The following is an 18,729-nucleotide window of genomic DNA, read 5'->3' on the forward strand; positions in this document are numbered from 1 at the left end:
TCCCCAAACTCCCATTGACTTCATTTGGGTCAGGTTGTCACCCATGGTGCTTAACTTCACTATTGTCTGCTTTTTCAGTATATTCAGTTTCCCTTTTCTTTGTATATACACTCTGTTGGGATTGTGAGCTCCTTGAGGCAGGGAGCTTGTCTTTATATGGGCCTATGAATTACTTGTTGGCGCAATATAAATAACAATACTGATATCCATGTTTGATTCTGACAATGCCTCTCATACAGTTCCATTCAAAAATTGGATGATGAGACTTGATGGTCAGGGAGAACTTGCTCAGTTTAAGTGATGATTTGCAGGAAAAAGAGAAGGGAGTTGCAAAATTGAGTACAAAAGGATAAAAGCAACTGAATAAAACCATGCTGCTCAAATATGCTTAAGTGAAAGTGGCTGGTAAGGGTTAGGATTAACAGACAAACCATGCCTAACAATGTGCATTTAATTGCTGAACTGCTAGGTTAAGCATCTAATAGAATTTGGTTTAATTATTTTCCATGTAAACTTGCAGGCAAATTGAGCAGCCCTAATGTTCTGAGCAATAAATACACATACACAGCTTCAGACATTAGAACCTCTTATTCAGAGAGCTAATGGTGGGCAAGTTACCAAGTTTAATCCAGAAAAGCACTGTGGTGGATGTTGAAATTTAATCTGGACAATGACTGAAGAAGGCAGAAGGGAATGATAGCACCTTTACTACTGAGTAGAGTAAAAATACCAGTGGCTGGTTTGGGACCTTAATCTCTGACCTCCTGACCCAGAGAGGAGCATGCCACCAACTGATTCCTACTGCTACAAACTCACCAGTGCAACTTTATCTTTAAATGAAGATACCACTGAATGTCTTTACCTCCAAATCACAAGGCACTCTTTGTTGTTTGAGCTGCACCTTCAGCAAGTTTTTTTGTTGATGGTCTTCTACACACTCAATTTCAGTCACAGGGAATGCCTGCTGCTGTGTGTCTTCACTGACACTGACCACAAATAGCACCTCTGACGTAAGTAGCAAGCATCCTTCATGCTCTTGGCCTGATCCACTCACAATAACCACGTCCAGTGCCATGTGGACCTCTGGCCTTCCCAGAGATTGAAGCATTTTCCTGTTTAAAAATAAGTCAGTATTAGAAATTGGATGTGTAAGGTAGTAACTCGCTTTTGTTCTTCCAGGTTTTCACTTAAGATTATAGCTGCCTGCCACCTAAAAATACAAGATAAGCAGGAGTTTGTTTTTGTTAAAATAACTAATACCACATTTCTTGCAATACTCATGTGTAAGATTTAAATAACAAGGTTTCACATTTATTCTGTAAAGTTTATCATAACTCCTTAATGATTTGCTGCAAAACTGACGTAATAACTTTATGGCTATTCATAATTACGTTCACCTAGGTCAACCAATTTCTCATCCCAACAGAGAAATCACCGTGAGAAGCTGGATCCAAATCCACTGCAGAAAGTAAACCTATCTTCAGTGACAGCTATTTCTGGAGATGTGCAGTATTTTTCTTGGGCTCAGTGCAATGATAAATAAGTAAAAACTTACTGAATGTCATTAAATAAAGATTAGCTCTGCAGTTGTAAAGCTGGAAGCAGATCAGCAGTCCATCATTTGCAGATTGGGTTTCTACGCAGTACCTTTGTGTTTAACATTCCTAAATAAACTGCTATAACTCAGCCTTTCCTAGGGAAGAAGCCTGTTAACTTGACCAAGAGCCAGAACCTATTAATAAACAATGTGGATGTAAAAATGAGCAAGTGTCTAAATAATTTTACCAGACATATTTGACGTGGCTGTTTGGAGTCTGCTCAACATGTTGATCACTTGGATGATAGCGCTGTTTGGGAAGCTGAGAAAGTCCAGCTCCATGCAAAATACCTGTGGTAAGAGAATTTAAGATTTTTACTAGATGTTTTCTGGAAAACAGTTACATGTTACAATGATGTCATCTGTTTAGAGCGGTTCATAAAATAGTGCAGATACAAACTGATGTCACATCTTTGGAAGCTGTAATAAAGATAATTCATTAACATTACAATGCAATAGCTGTGCATTTAACCCTTAGCAAGAAACAACAACAAATGCACTAAAAGTCAGTCACATACTAGCAATAAGGATAAAAATAATGCCCCAGATCCATCGTTCCAAAATGGGATAAGACACATCATTTACAATTTACATATAAAAAGTCAAGACCACCGTTAACTTTCTTGTTTAGTATTAAAATACTTCCACATATGTGCCATGATTGGTAAAAATTAGAAGAAAAGTTTGCCCAGGTACTGCATTTAAATGTTAAGTTACTTAATCCAGCTGTTAAACATGGATCTATATACATTTATGAGATCTCCTGGGGCATCTGGTTTATTATAAGTTCTTCTTAGTGCCAGCACAGAATGAAGACTACAAGAAGCAGTTAAACAGGTCTCCAAGTAGACTATCCAGAGTAGAAGATGATACAGCATGTGTGCTTTCTGATGGCTTGTAAATTTTTATAAATGAGGTATGGTCATTAGATCAAGAATTACTTGTTTGTAAAAACTTCATTGATATAATAAATTCTTTAACAAGAGTGACAGAAACTAGGTTAAGAGTTGAGAAGCAGTGTAACAAGGTATAGTGCTGAGCCCTTCATAAGTAAACAAAGGAAAATGATTTTGTTAAATTAAGCACTCCAGTGAAGCAATAGGCATTTTTACATAGGGTTGTCAGTAACTTATATTCCTTTTTATAAAATGGATAATAATTTAAACAAAACATCAGTATTTGAAAAAATACTTTAATTTTTTACACACATGTTGATGCTAATACTTAAAAGAAGCTTCCCACTTGTAACAATTGGCTTACCCAAGTTCTCAGCATTATGCAAGCGAAAATGTCATTTACAGATGGAGAGAGAACATGTGTTTATTTCTGTGTGGTCCCCCACCCCAGGGTCCCTCCCAAGAGGCACAGACCCAACTTCCAATCCAGTTGTGGCTGAGAGTTATTCTAACTGTTGTGTGTTTTTCTCTCACGCATTGCCATTTATTATTGATATAGTTTTTATGTCTTTCCCTGGCTAACTCTTCCTGTCATATGTTCATGGAAAACATGATGTGTTGTATATAATATCTGCAGCGAAAACTGTCCCTCTGCGGTTATGGATTTCTTGTAGTTTGATAATGATTGTGCTCTGGGCTTAAACCTAGAAACAATGATTCTACAGTTAACAAAAAGAACATTGTTCCCACAATTTAGGGCCAGATTCTGATTTCACTGACATCAGTTTTACACTTGTGGAATGCAGATTTCAGAGGAAATACTCCAGAGCCAAACTAGTGTAAGAGAGAAAAAGCAGGCCCACAGTATTGTAAAACCATTGAAGAAGAGACTGAGCTGTTCACAAGCCTTTTTACCAAAAGGATATAAAAAAGATTACCAAGCATGTTTGCTTGTCATTTAATTATTTACTATCTCCCAGATTAGGTCAGGGGGGTGTTCTGTGTGTAAAGGGAAGTGTGGAGATAATTTTTCAAAATTTCAACGCTAAGGCAGCTCCTCATATTCCACTCACAAATAACTTTGGCTTAGTGCAGGGTTTCTCAGACTTCATTGCATTGCAACCCTCTTCTGACAACAAAAATTACTACACAACCCCAGGATGGGGGGGAACCTTAGCCTGAGCCTACCTGAGCCCCCCCGCCCTGGCCGGGGTGTGTGCGTGTGTGTGTGGGGGGGGGGGGGACGACGGGGGTGGCAGCAAAGCCAAAGCCTGCACCCCACCACCCCTGGTGGGGAGACCGAAGCTCAAGGGCTTCAGCCCCAGATGGGACGCCTGTAACCTGAGCCCTGCCACCCAGGGCTCAAGTCCTTAGGCTTTGGCCTTGGGTGGTGGGGCTTGGGTTTGGGCCCTGGGTGGGGAAGCTCAGGCTTCGGCTTCCGCCCCAAGCCCCAGCAAGTCTAATGCCAGCCCTGGTGACCCCATTAAAAAAGGTTTACGACACACTTTGGGGTCCCGACCCACAGTTTGAGAACCACTGGCTTAATGAATCAATATATCAAGAAAAAGAGGAGAATGCTCTCAGATTAAAAGCACCACTCCAAGATTCAAAAAACCCATTTAAAAATTGGTTGAAGTTAACTTAATGACTGATTTGTCATCAATGTGTATCTTGTTCCCTTTTTTTAACCCTTTAGTCTTGGAGTTGAGGATTCATGACACCAGAAGCAAATGCTATTAGCAAGTTTAGATCATGTCATGGTACTCTTTCACATATTTTACTGGCCCAAAGTGCATTTACCTAGATCTGAAAGGATTTGCCATAACTACTGTTAGTGCTTAATCTACTTGGCATGCCCATCCCTATATCATAAAGCTGGGGTTACCAGCATATTCAAACCCAGAATTCAATTCCCTATCCAAAAGCACTACAATTTAAATGGGATATTCCTACCACATAATCCTTTCTTTTTCCTCACAGATTCTTTATTTAAAGAAAACACAACTCTTTCTTTTCTGTAACAGATCAAGCACCCTCAAAATAATGTTCTAATTGGATATATTATTGCTGCATTACATTTACTGTTGAAAACTCTTTTGCAGCACATATGTTTCTGTAACTAATTCCCCTGGCTTCCAAAAATTACTTCATAGTACATTCTATGTTTCTGGTGCTGCACAAGACTGTCATCTCAATGCAAGAGAGCACGACAGGATGACTTTTAAGGGAGAAAGACGACATTTATAACAATTTAACTGTAGTATTTTTAATCTTTTTGCAAGGAAAATAGCTACTGATTCATATAAACAGACACGGCAGGCTGTATTTCATGACCAAATCTTAAGAATACTCTTTAAAGTTAATACTGAGGTCTCAAAATCATTGAAACTCACCATAGCCCGTCTGGGAGACAAGTTCAGCTGCTCCTCCAATTGGCTTAGTAAACACTCCCATAATTCCTTTTCCTACACCAGAGATAACACCTTTGGCCTTGTGGCCTGCCGAAGCTTGGGCCTCAGATATTTTCTGAAAATTCTGCATTGGCTGATCTACAATACCAGCAATTGCACCTGAAAAAATAAGAGTCGCCAATAATTAATGAAGATTAAAATCCCAGAACAAGATAAAATCTTAACATTGGAAGAGAGCTTTGTTTGGATTGAACATTGCACTCCACCCTCTTCTACAGCTATTTAGCGTACATTTACCAACGATCTAAACAGTATCTTCGCTTCGTTTAGACTAAACCTCCACTTCCCTTTCACATGTCTCACTCTTTAAACCTTCAAATCACTTAACTTCATAATATTTTTTTGTCTTTCAACTACTTTTTATTAAATGCCTTTGCTGACTTGATATAATGTAGTTCACACTATGTGTGGCTTCTGGAAATGTTGGGAGTGGGATAAATATCCACTAGTTTTGAAAGACTTTTAGCAGTTATGGAAATGAGATTTTCATGTAAACCTAAGATTGACTTCCCGAGAATAAAAACTGCTTGCATTCAATAGATCATTTTTATATTCTCTTCCATTGCCAGAAATGTTCATAAGCTAATGCAACTTTTGATATACTACTAAGATTAGTAGAATTAGACTTTTGGACTTTTTGTTACTCTTTTGTTAAAACGACCATATTTTACTTTAATGTGCATAGTTCAAACTTTTACAAGTGACACAATGACCTCTCCAGCTTTTAGTATCAACAGAGGACTCCAACTTAAATCTTCCTAAATGTAAACAGGTATGTGAGGTGGTAGATTTCTTTGATCTTGAGTTTACTCAAGCCACTTACCACAGACATGTCTCTAGTTATTGTAATTTTGATAGATAAGCTATTTGGAAATCACTAAGAGTACAATGATTGGACAAAATGACAAGGTGCTAGTTAGATAACATCAATTAGAGAATGGGCTGCCTGATCTAAAGTCCTTTGCTCACTGCAAAGCAATTCACAGGGTGCAAGTTTGCAGACCCCTCAGCTAACTCTCAGTTTGCAGTTCCTGCTGCAAATATCAAGATAAAACAGCCACTTAAGGACTAAGAAATTGCCAGGAAGTGTTACCTTTATAGCCATGCATTTCTCCCAGAGCACGGAAAACTCTGAAGATCTCACTTTGTATCTGGCACTAAGCATGCACGTGGGGGCAAATGCACCCAGGGATCATTCCACTGATTTCAATGGAGTTACACCAGGGGTGCATGTTTACCAGGCTGACATATACTAGTTAGCCCCTAACTGGTTTTAAAATGATCTTAAGAAATGGCCACTGGATTAATGAAGGAGCTGCTGATTTTGAATGATGAGAACTGGTGTATTTTCCAAACAACAAATGAGATTGGGGAAAAAGAACGTTTACTTTCCCCCCATTCTTGTCCTCTAAAATATTGCATGTAATATGAAAGCACCGTAAACCTTCCTCCAGTTAACACACTTCTTCCACCTTTTATGCGTATATCATTTCCCAGAAAAGCATGTTTGTATTGCTGCTTCCTTGTTTGTAAAAGACCTGCCCGCTACTGTGAATATTCATCATATCTTTCATTTCAGTCACATTTTTAACTTTGTATTATAATGCCAGGCTATGAAGCTTCCTTAACTATATTCTGTGAAAGAGATGTAATTTTCAATTCAGTTCCATTTCATTAATCGTTAACAGCTGCTCATGCTTGTTGACTTCAAAATACAACAACACCCCATTACATAAACTGGAGCTGTTCATCCATTCTTTGCTCTTGTACAACTGTTAACACATCTGAAGAAACAAAATAATACTTTGTGTTGTACTAAGTTTCAGTATTATGTGACTCCTTGACCTCTTTCACCCAACCTACAGAGGTCATACACTGCAACTGCACTCTCAGAACAGAAGTTATTGCCTTATTAAATGTAATCCACCTAAATCCTTACACTAGTAAATTACTTACTATAATACACTTGAGCAATGTTATAAGGTAATAATGAATAAGAGCTTACTCCGAAGAACCTGTGGTGTGCTGAACACACTTCTCTGATGGAATCAGGCCCAAAGGACAAGACAGCAGAATGGAAACAGCTGTGACTATGATACATAAGATTATTATTTATATCGTGCCCAGGACAATACATAGCTTAATTAACCAGTTGTTTAGTACTTCCACACTTTCTTCCATGTTGACACTTACAGATGCAATTTTCCTCTTAGCTTGTCTTTTAAGCCACTCCTCTCTCCTCCTTCAAAACCCTTCTCAAGACACAATTCCACCATGATGCCTTCAAGAAATTGCCAACAGGCAAGGCAGACACTTAAAAAAACTAACCAATTGCACGCGTCCTCTCTCTCCGCACCATTTGCAGTTACATGACTGTAAAGATTGTGCAGTCTCTGGAGTGGTGTCGTTAATATTCTGGAACTGTCTAGCATGCTGTAAGTACTACCACAATCCATATAATAAACAACAGTACTCACATCTAACTGACCTTTTGGTACCTGTGGTTGGGTCTCATCAAGCTTCCCCAGAGAAATGCAGGGGAGATTTCCTTTTTGGGGTACTCCCACTTCCATGGGGCAAGCTGGACCCATGCAGTTCCCATCCTCCCTCAATCATGTGGGCTCAAGAGAGGAAGAAGTTCCCAGGGCAGAGCAAGCCCAGGAGCAGAGACTTGCCCCAAGCAGAAGCCAGAATCAGCAACACGGATAGAGATGCAGACGTGAAGCCTGGCTAGGTCTCTCCAAATCTCCTAGTACCTGGAACTATGCAGGGAAGACTATCCTCTGAGGGCAGCTGGCCCTATGTGGCTCTATTCCTCCCCACTCATATGTGGTTGGCAGAAGAAGCAGCTCCCAGGGTGGAACCAGCCCAGGAGCACAGATTTGTTACCAGCAGGACCATGGGGGAAGCAGAGAATGAGGCTCAGTGAGGGTTACACTTTTACAGCTCCTGGACAATGGCGAGGTCATCAGAACTATGCCCTCTGTAGTTTGTTCCTTGGACATACCTCCACTCTCCAATTTATTGTCTGTTCACTCCAACTGCCTCCTGTTCTTCTCTTTCACAGGCCCTTCACTGCCAGGTTCACTCCCCTGTCCTCCCAATATAATAAAAGCAAAACCCATTTCCCTTCTTCACAACACCAAAAAAAAATTGCACAACCACTAGGACATCTGCCAACCATCAACCTGATTACTCTGCTTTTATACTGTATCCCTGCTGACTAAAAAAAAAGTGGTATTTTTATAACTACAAAATGTGTGTTCAGGGCAAGTTGAAGTTCCTTGCCAGGAACAAACAGAATACTCCAGTGGAACAAATGCTCAGAGTGATGAACAGTGTTTGGAGTGAAGAGAAAAGTCAAATGGCTTTTAGAATTTATGTAAGCTGTTCTTTTGCTCACAGTGAATGTTAATGCCACTTGTTCTGTGTTTCATTCAAGATACATTCATTTAGACCAATATGTGACAGGAAAAAATCCTCCACTATGAAAACAATGGAGGTGTCGCTGTTGAGTGAAAAGCTGGCAGTAGAGACATAAGCACACAGAATACTTTTGTCAGTTGTGTGACACAAGTGTTCTAGTTTCTGAAAATATTGTCAGAAAGTGGTTGCCTTACTGCAAACAACATGCGCTTTTTACTTTTAAGCACTGGGTAGTACTACTGAAATGAACATGCCCACTTGTGAATACGGTTAAGCATGTGCATAAATATTTGCTGGATTAGGGGCTTAAATTGCAAGATCTTCAGGACAGGTACTGTCTCTTACTATCTTGTATGTACAAAGCCAAGCATAATGGAGCCCTGATCGCAATGGATGCAACTGTAATACAACCGCTATTACAGTGAATAATAAAGTTTAGAGAGACAAGGTGGGTGAGGTAACATCGTTTATTAGATGAACTTCTTTTTGTGAAAGAGACGAGCTTTTGAGCTTACACAGAGCTCTTCTTCAGATCTAGGTTGTCTGTAATGGAAATCACAGCTTCCAAAAGCCAGGCTTTACGTTGTCTAACTACAAAATTACTACTTTTTTCATGCTACATTCTACTAATACTACTAAACAAAATAGCTTGCTAGCATGAAGTAGAGTGTGAGTGGAGCGTACAGTCCTCCTTCAGTTTTTCTGAAACGTCTGTTTCGCTAGGGTTAGACAGCTGTTCAATTACTCAAAAATGTTCCATTTCATAAAAAGGAGCTGATTCAATGTGGTGTCTTTCACCAGAGCCAACATTTTTGAAACTGATCCCATAGCATCAATATTCTCTCTCACATAATTATTAGTTTTTATTTAAGGCATGATAGTGTGATTAATGCTATACAAGATGCAAAAGATGACATGGCCCCCTGCACTGAGGAGTTTATAATCTAAATACCACAATCTACACTTTTATATTTTATATACTTTTATATTTAGATCTATAACAGAAAAAATGCCTCGACTCCTTTGATATCAAAAATATGACAGAAAACACCCAGCAGTCTCCTCGTAACTAGAAAATAAGAAAATAGCGAGCCAGAGATAACAATCAAATCAAACAACACCCTGACAGTGCTTGAGTCATTTAAAACTAGACAGAACGAAGCACTTAAGAATGCACTGTGGGGAACAACTTGCACTGAGAAGGAGACAGAGTACATGATTTTGGCCCTGATTCAGCAAAGCACTTAAGCACGTGCTTAAGTGCTTTGCTGAATTGGGGCCATAATGGGCTAGATTGTCAAGCAAGTTAGGTGTGTAAATGTGCACTCATTTTTTTCTATGCAATTACCACAAATACATATGTAAATCAGATAATTGTGCACTCATATGACTAAAACTGGCCATTTGCATATGCAATTACCCAAACTGTTTGCACATTTGGGGTGACCGGAACACAAATTATGCTGCTTTGACCATCTGATCCTATAGGTCTTTTCCATGTTTTTTTCATTTCCATTAATCTATGCAATCATAGAAATTATTTCTACAAAGGACCTAGAAATCCCTATCTTTAGATTCATTCTGAATGCTTTCTGCTTGTGAGAGAAAAGAACACAGCAGCACCACTTCATTTCACTTCATTGTACAAGAAAGTCACTGGAGGTATTTTTTAAGCGTTCTGTAAATGTGCTGGTAAAGCAAACCAGCACTGCAGCACTTTACTCCAACCAAATCTGTTTTGGATGGATTTCTAAAATCCCTAAAACTGAATGGTCGGGGGAGAAATGTCATTATGATGTATCTGTAACAGCTGGAATGTATGTGTATTATGTACATAACTTAGATGCCTAGTGTTTGTATACTTAATAAGAGAATCAGTCTTTTTGATGTTATCAAGAAGAAATCAAGATTTGTGTCTGATACAATTGTGAAGTCTGCTGATTCCTCACAGATACTGACAGGCTCCATACTTGTCAATTCCCCTAGAGTAACCACAGGTATTTATTTGGGAGGTTAATTATTTCTATTGCTAAGAATAGTACGTATTACTTTAGCGGTGAAGAATTTGTAAACAGAACCATGGAGACAGAGAGTACAAGTTCCTTATTCCTGGGACTGTTGAAATTTTAAAATAAAACAGCGCTGCAACTGCAGTCTAAGCCAACATGTAAACCATTGCTCTTCTTTCGTGTTTTGGGGAACAGCAGCAATTAAAAGCAAGACGTTATTTGGTATTTAGATGAGTACTGTTTAAGTGCAACATTAATAACCTCATATTTCCAGCATAATGTTTGAGTTCTTGGGTAATCAAGGAGGCTCCAGCATTCTAATTCCTGCTATTTTCATAAACCCAGAAGTATCCACATAACCACTGTAGCCTTTCAAAAAGATATTAGGAAACTTAGTGCACTGTGCCTGGGTGTATGTGACAAGTGTGGTGTAATCCACTGGTAAGTGTGTGTTACAAGTCACCTGTATGTGCCAATCCACAGAGGATATTAGTTGTTACAGCCCCCAAGAACAGAGTGTTGGCTCTTTAGCTCAAGTTGTAGCAGCTCATGCTTTTAGCTCTGCAGTTCCCCAGTTCAGTCGCCTCTGTGTTGGCCAAAAGGGTGGCCATCACATTGGCCTGTGGTCTTATTTGTGACTGAGGTAAGATCACAAAACTATTTCTCACCAGCATCCAATACAGGACTGATGCAATGCTTCCCAAAGTGAAATCTTTATCCAGTTACTCAGCTTGACTGCCCCCAGCCCAATAAAACAAAACAAAAAAAACCTTCTGTAAACTGCCTATGATTTGCAATATCTGTACCAGTTTACTATTGGGTTAGTGGCTACTAATATATGCAATTGCTGCTTCATACACATTTTCTCTCAGGACACTAGCTTGCCAGGTTACAGCATTATCAAATGACAGGGCTTCATATCATCTAATATTTTCGCTTAAAATAATTTTCAGTAACTTAACCTGAACTTGTAACATTTTACCACTTCCTCTTTGGGGCTTTCAGGGTTGCGGTTGTAAATTTAGGAGTTGTGTATAATACTGAAGATTAGGAACAAGGACAAATCCTGTCAAGCTCATCTCTTTTAACCTTTTGCTCTGGACTGTTTTTTGGTCACTTTGATCTCTGAGGGATTCATACTCCTTCATATGCACTAAGGCACCTTGCCAAAGAATACAATTTGGCATTCCTTTGCTAGTGTGACAAATAGAAGTACCCTAGAAAATCCAGTTCCTGAATGCTTTAACTAGAAAACTTCCTTTCAGAGATTTTCCAGAGTGGTTTAGTTTTCAAACTTTTATGTAATATTTTGAAATATCCATAGTGATCTTCACCTCTGACCAAACCATTTGGCTGCTTGACTAATATAATTATACTGAGTCAGGCCAATCTGGCTTTCTTTGCAAAAGTAGAATTCTTCATCAAAGTTTACTTGACATTCGCACTATGCTCAAGTGGTTTTCAAACAAAAACAAGCATCACTGATATCTATTGTGCAGTAGAAAACACAATCAGTTTTAGAAAGTTTTCCTATAACTCACTGGAAAGTAAACATCAGAATGATGATGTCTTTGTGCTGACTTGCCTACAAGCCAGCATATGCCCAATACAGAATTATTCTTTCGTTTTGAGCGATACATCATGTACCAATAAAAGTGTTTCATGAGAACAGTATGAGAATATGAAGTTATTCTATATTTGCAATTATTATTAACAAGAAAAATAACATTTAAACTCACCATAATCCTGGATGAACAGAAACAATATCTTGTATAAGTAACTGTCAATTTAAGAAAGTTTTGATCTTTGTATCTCTAACTTGCATACAACTGTATGAAAGACTAATGAGTAGTTCATAAATATCCAGTACAACTATGATTAATATGGTAACAATACGTTACCTAAAAGGCTGATGCCTAAGCGGGAAAGCCCCTGTCTTAGTCCTTCTCCCAAATTCTCTGGAAGCTGCCTTCTCCATTCTTCTTGTCTGTTATAATGCTCCTCATCCAGTGACAGACGATCCATATTCCGAGCAAGACTTGTTGCAAGATTGGTAATTGATGTCAGTGTACCTAAATACATGTAGTTATATGTTTGAATCTGGATCAAACTGTTTTATTCTAAGTCTCATTGAAATATGCTTACCAACAGAACAGCAATTCAACTGAATAAATTGCTCATGTGTAACATAAATTTATTATTATTTGTTAAGCAACATCAATGTACTTCATTAGTGCATATCATGCCTTTTACATTGCCCTTTACCAGGCCTGCCTTACTAGTGACAAGCGCAGCTCATCCACATATCCTTCCTTGGTTCCCAAACTATTACAAATCTGACATGAGCATAATGGGGATGGATGGAAAAGTAAACCAAGATTCATAAAATGATCCTACAAGGGCTTCTCGTCTTTGAATCTGAATTGCTAGCAAACAGCTAATGCTCCATTTTCTGTTGCTGACCTTGTTAAGCCACAAGATGGCACTGTTTATGTATCCTTGTAAAAGAAAAGCTGGCTATGTTTTAAATTCAGATCTGCCTTCCCGTCAAAATGTACTTACAAAAGTTATGACAACTGCATCTACATTTTTTTTTAGAAATAATAAATATGATGAGGCAACGTAGTGTAGAATTTCTTATGTTTAGCAGAAGTACTGAACACCTTTAATATTTCTGTAGTTATCACACGGAATAATGGCCAAGCCAATCTTGGTTTCCCCAATGGGAGGTTTAAAATTCTGAAGTTTCTGAAACATTCTAGCATACTGTAGTCAAGAAGTGATCTGTTTAATACATAAGACATTATATATGAGCTTTGTTATCCTCCCTGCATTTCTTTGCAATCTAACAAGGCAAACAAAGCTGCAGGCAATTTCATTTTAAACTTTAACACATTCTTTAACAATGCATGACAACACGGCAGAGGTAGGAGCAATGAAGTGAAAGATCTACCTTTGGAAATGTGTTTAACAAACGATGTTGTTCCTCTGGAAACTCCACTGACAAATGCTCCTGGGCCTCTGGTCAGCCCCTCATATGGGAGCCTAAAGAAGTCAGCTATGCCATTCCCTATACTTCGCACCAAGCTAGCTGGGCTTCCTAGAATTTCCAAAGATCCAACAACCCAGCCTATGTGGAGAAACAGGACAAGTGTTACATTCACTAAAATTGTGGAAGCAGCAGTTGTGAAAAAGTTATTCCTTAATTCCTTTTTTTTTTACACTAGAATTCACCACATTATGAACTTCCTCTAAGCAAACACGGGAAATAACTCATCCACTATGAATTCAGAAATGGCAATCTTTCATACTTTGTAAATCAAAGAAATCCCTTTGGCAAACTCACAAATAGCTTTGGAATGACTTCCTTCCACGAGCCTCCCGTATTTCTGCTAAATGTGTGCGTGGAGAGATGGAGGCTAGATTCTAACAACTAGGAGCAACAGTACTGGAGGCTTAGCTTCTTTTGTAGGCAACATAGTGATTTCTCATCCTTACGTGAGAGAATCATGACAGCCAGTTTACAGCAATTCAATGTACAGACTTATGGGAGCATGGAGGTCAATTGCTTGATGGGGTGTTGGAAAAGGGGATGCAGATTTTTGACAAGTGCATGAGAAGTTATTTTTCATCCACCCCAACCCTCCTGAGCTGATCACTTTCTTCTTGAGCCTAGTTCTAGCCAGACAAATGTCTTTTTCTCAGTACAGTTGTGTAAACAGCAATGACATATACATGCTGATTAGATTACTCATAAGGGAGTATTCCCTATGAATATCCCAGGAGAGGTATCTGGAGATCTGGTTTCCTATATAAATACAGGGTTGCCAGAGGCCAGCCTGATGGCCACTGTATAGTGCTCTGTTGTGAGTCTTACTGTAAATCTGCTTTGCAGATCTCTTCTTTTTCAGGCTGGTGGATTGGCAGGAGGTTATTAAAGAGATGGTGCTGCCATAACTGTTGTTTTCAGCAGCCCATTGAGACTGATTCAGAAACAACAATAAAGACTCATTAGAAACTGCCTGCTCTGCCAGCCTCACAATCACAGATTTCAGTTAGGGCTGCCAGAGTCACATGATCCTCCCTGCATGATCCTCCCTGCATCCACATGATACATAATAGTGACAGAATAGTAAAAGAGAGACTGAACCGCCTCTTGTCTTCCTACTGAGGACTGTCAAACTGCTTTGCCCTCCTTATTCCCATCCCATCATTGTGGGCTCCTGTTCTCCAGATTCTTTCCTCGTGACCCCTCACAGCCACTCCTAAGGCTGAATCATGAAACTGAGCAGAGAGAAAATGTTACTCATGTGAAAGAAATTAATCTTGTGCTATCATTTTAAGCTTCTGGAAAATCTATTATTCTTGTAGAATCTGTCCCCCATTTTCAGCTTTGTCAGTTGAGAGGTACAGTACACTAAAGATAAAAAGCAGGAATCATAGTGGACATGAGGGAGAGGCTCGGATGGGTACAAACACCAAAAAACCCCACCCAAGTACAGTTAAGTGGCAACTCCAGGAGAAGATCTGGAATGAAAGCCTTCGGACATTGGCAAAAGTCCTGCAGTTGCTGCCCTGCAGAGGTGTTTGCCATTGGCAGCCCTCTCTTGCTGGGAGCCCAGGGGAACCCTGAGCTCCCACATGGGCCTGCTACCTCGCTTCAATGTAATATTTCCATAAAAAAGTATTTGCCACTGTATAAAGTGACGGAAAACAGGATGAGGCTGGCAGTGGTGTACAGATGGAACGTATGCTCCATCTGCTCAGGATCGTTTCTGATCAATAATGGTGCAATGATCATTTATATCTACCATTTTTGTACATTTCAGGCTTTTTCAAATGTTTTAGGTAATGGAGTCCTTCCAGGAGCTGCTTCCCCCTCAGAGACCCCATCATCAAAACAATGGTTCTCCAGGTGAGGAAGAATGGATGCAGATGCCCAAGAAATCATCCGTGCTGATCTGATCACCGATTGCTCATGAATGACGTAAAATGGTCCATGCCACAGAGGGCTGAACATGTAGCCTCTCCACAAAACCGACAGACCCTGCCAGTCTGAGGTGTGGGGTACTGAGCTTGCCTGAACTCTGCTCACACACTGCCAATCAGCTTGTTCAACTATTATGGATAGGCAGGGCTGAAACTGTTTAAATACAAAGTTCTGGGACAACCTGGCATTCCTGTGACTGCACTACAGTTTGGCTTTGAATAATGAGCTGTTGGTTCTGGCAAGGCTGGGGAGGCAGCAAAGCTCATCTTCAAGGTGTGTGTGTGTGCGCGAGAGAGAGTGAGAGAGAGAGAGAGAGAGAGAGAGTGCGCGAGCGACCATTTCTGGCCCATACTCAGGAGTGAAGCTGACGGGCTCTCAATGGAACTTTGTCCAGAATCTTGCCTGGAGGTCAGATCACCATGATTCAAGCCCTTTTAATGAAGGAGGTAAGTGTGGGAGGAAGTGTGTGTATATGGGGAGAAATGAGGAACTGAGCAGAATCCACCAAAATTCACAAATTCTGTATTAAAATTGTACAATGTTTCATAAGCCTTATTCTACTACACATCAGAAGGCACTTAGTATTTATATCTGCTAACAAGAAATAACCATTACTACAATGTCTTAGCAAAGATCCACCATGTTCTCCTAATTGATAACCTATTGGGATTAATTTTGGCTAATAAAATTCAAAATTTCCATATGACTTTTGCTAATTTAATGTGACAGTGTTAACCAACATTTTTAAACAGCGTTCCCTTTAAACACAGCCCAAGCCACCAAAGTTGTCATTTTCTGCTAATTACTGGAGAATGTGGGATGGCTAACTCCAAATCCAAAAGATGAATGTTCCTGCTACCTGTGATATGGATAGCTGGTGCATGGAGGTAATGGGCATCTTGTGCCACTGCATTAGTTGGACTGCAATTTGGCTCTTAATTAGCAGGAAGTTAAATCTCTCCTTTAGTACTATAGGGGCCTGATTTTAAAAAATGTTTGCACGCAAGTGCATGTGAAAATATCTATCTAACTGGTGTGTACCATTATAGCATGATCAGCTCTGCAAATCAGATATCTGCACATGGGAAAGGCCAGTTAGGCTTCTCACTGGCCACATTCATCTATAAATACCTGATACACATGCACAGTCATGGTAATTATGCATGAAAATGTGGTACATAATTGTGTACACACTTTGTGCGTGTAGCAAAAAAGGAAAAAATAAGATTTTGGAAAATCTGACTCTACATACTTAGGAAAATATATATGATGTTGGAATAAGTTCTACATTAACTGTGTGTGATCATTTACAAATTCCAGTGCCTATTAAGGTGTAGAAGAGACTGAGTCACTTTATTATGAATTTATGGGAGTCAGAATTTCAAGAATGCATCCATTAATCTAAGAGTCTAATTGCTCACTATTGATCCTGTATGGGAAAAAGTTAGTACAGCAAACTACATACTTCATGGATCAAAGGACAATAAACATCTGTGTGCCAGTTTAGCATGAAGGCTCTATGAAGAAAGACAGATTCCTAATCATAAAGTGCAGCCGTAAGATTTAACAAGAAAACAACATTCAGTGGTATAATTTGCTTTGAATGCATAGCAACTTATTGAATAATTTGATTAAATAAACTCTTTTTTGTGAGTTCATGTTAGGAATTTGTGTTTTGATTCTGATTGTATTTATAATCTGAGATGACAAAAACTAAAACAGATAGAACACATTACAATAGTTTTTACAGGACTTTGGAAAAGTCTTCAGGTGGTCAACTAACATTCACCACAGCTTTAAACGTACATCAACTTCAGCCCCACCATTTTATTTGACCCCTCATATTGCAGAATATCAAATGTTTCTTAGACTTTGATCGTCATTTTGCAAGACCATCTAAAGCACAAAACAACAGATCTGACTCTAGTAGGTAGCTTGTGAGAGAATAACTGGATACTGGTACATAATGAAAATGTTACAATTCTAACCATAAGGAAAAAACACTGACCTGCTCTGAACAGTGCCCCCGCCGCATAATGCATGGCCAAGGCATGGATGAGCTGTCTGGCAGTGGTGTAGATGGGTCCTCGTTCAAACACAGAAAAGGAGAGAGGGGTGTGATCTGAAGCTATATACAGCTTTAGTGAAGCATGGATACTGACCAAGAGGTTAACTGGTTGTATTGCTAACTTCCTTAACTTCACTGGGTCGACTAGAGCTTTAGCATGCTGTCTCACTTGTTCAGGCAGTATCTGGGTAATAGCTGAGGTTTTCATGCAATGATCAATCACTTTGCTGTCTGGAAGATATGTATCAAATAAGGTCTTAATGTAATAAACAAATGTGTCTTCCACATACAGCCTGGCTGGTTTCAGTTCGAAGTTGAGGTCATTAACGCAAAACAAGAAATTCTGTTCCTCTGATAAAGTGATGCAGAGTTTTATGAAACAGTTTTCCTTATATTCTTCCAAATCTTTGTTGGATAAAATGAGATTGTTCACTTTGGACCACTGCATGGTTTCATTTTTCTCTCCCTGGCACAGCAGGACTGCAAAATGGAAACTGGATTTATTATACAGCTGGTTGTCCAGTTGCAAGTCTCCACAATATATTTGGAGACTATAAAACTGAAGATGACCTTCGGAGGTCTCTCCCTGGAATTCATGAGACAGGGATCTCAAGTAGCTGGCTACTGGTGCCATGTTAAGGAAAATGTTGTCCACTGTAAGCCGCAGAAGTTCAGATGACATTTTATGATTTGTGATTTCATCAAACACTGCAAGGCTTGCCTGGCTGATGAACATTTTAAATATAATGGTCTTCTCCTGAGTTCTAGATAGGAGGAAAGGAAAACATGAGTTTGCAATTTTACTTGATTTGACCTGGCATCTTGTTTTTCCAAAAAAGCTATTAGGAGGCACAAGTGCTGCTGGATGATCACTTTCTCAGGGATTAATCCTTAATTATAGCTCAAATAAAAACTCTGCAAATATACATTCCTCTCTCAATGTATCATCATCTCTGGAAGCTGAGCATTTTGTTATAAATAGGTGATGTTATAATTAAGAGTTGAACAGATTTGAGAGCCAAGTTTTAGCAATGCTATGACAGTGGGAGAGAGTCTTCTAAGGAAGAGTGTTATAAAGATGATGGAGTGCATAGTTAACTACTGTGTATAGGGCCATTCCTGCAGCCCTTACTGAAGAAAACTCCCACCAATTTCAGTGGGAATTTTGCATGAGTAAGAACCGCAGGAACTGGCCACATAAACTTTAAACTTGTGAATACACTCAAAATTACAATGGAAACTATTTTTAATTCTTTAAAATGAATAGCTCAG

General features: G+C 39.2%; 1 protein-coding gene across 1 annotated transcript in view; it reads right to left on the reverse strand.

Moving 5' to 3' along the window:
- Positions 1-18,729, reverse strand: part of VPS13B (vacuolar protein sorting 13 homolog B) — a 928,263-nt gene that overhangs the window by 11,713 nt on the left and 897,821 nt on the right. The window contains exons 56-61 of the mRNA XM_084621078.1: positions 17,398-18,221; positions 13,353-13,529; positions 12,301-12,471; positions 4,887-5,063; positions 1,786-1,888; positions 863-1,112 (exon numbers count right to left, since the gene is read on the reverse strand). Coding sequence (XP_084477204.1) covers positions 863-1,112; positions 1,786-1,888; positions 4,887-5,063; positions 12,301-12,471; positions 13,353-13,529; positions 17,398-18,221 — 1,702 coding nt within the window. The remainder of the gene's footprint in view (positions 1-862; positions 1,113-1,785; positions 1,889-4,886; positions 5,064-12,300; positions 12,472-13,352; positions 13,530-17,397; positions 18,222-18,729) is intronic.

The sequence above is a fragment of the Lepidochelys olivacea genome, assembly GCF_965140295.1.
Source record: "Lepidochelys olivacea isolate rLepOli2 genome assembly, chromosome: 2".
In the NCBI taxonomy this organism is placed as follows: domain Eukaryota; kingdom Metazoa; phylum Chordata; order Testudines; family Cheloniidae; genus Lepidochelys; species Lepidochelys olivacea.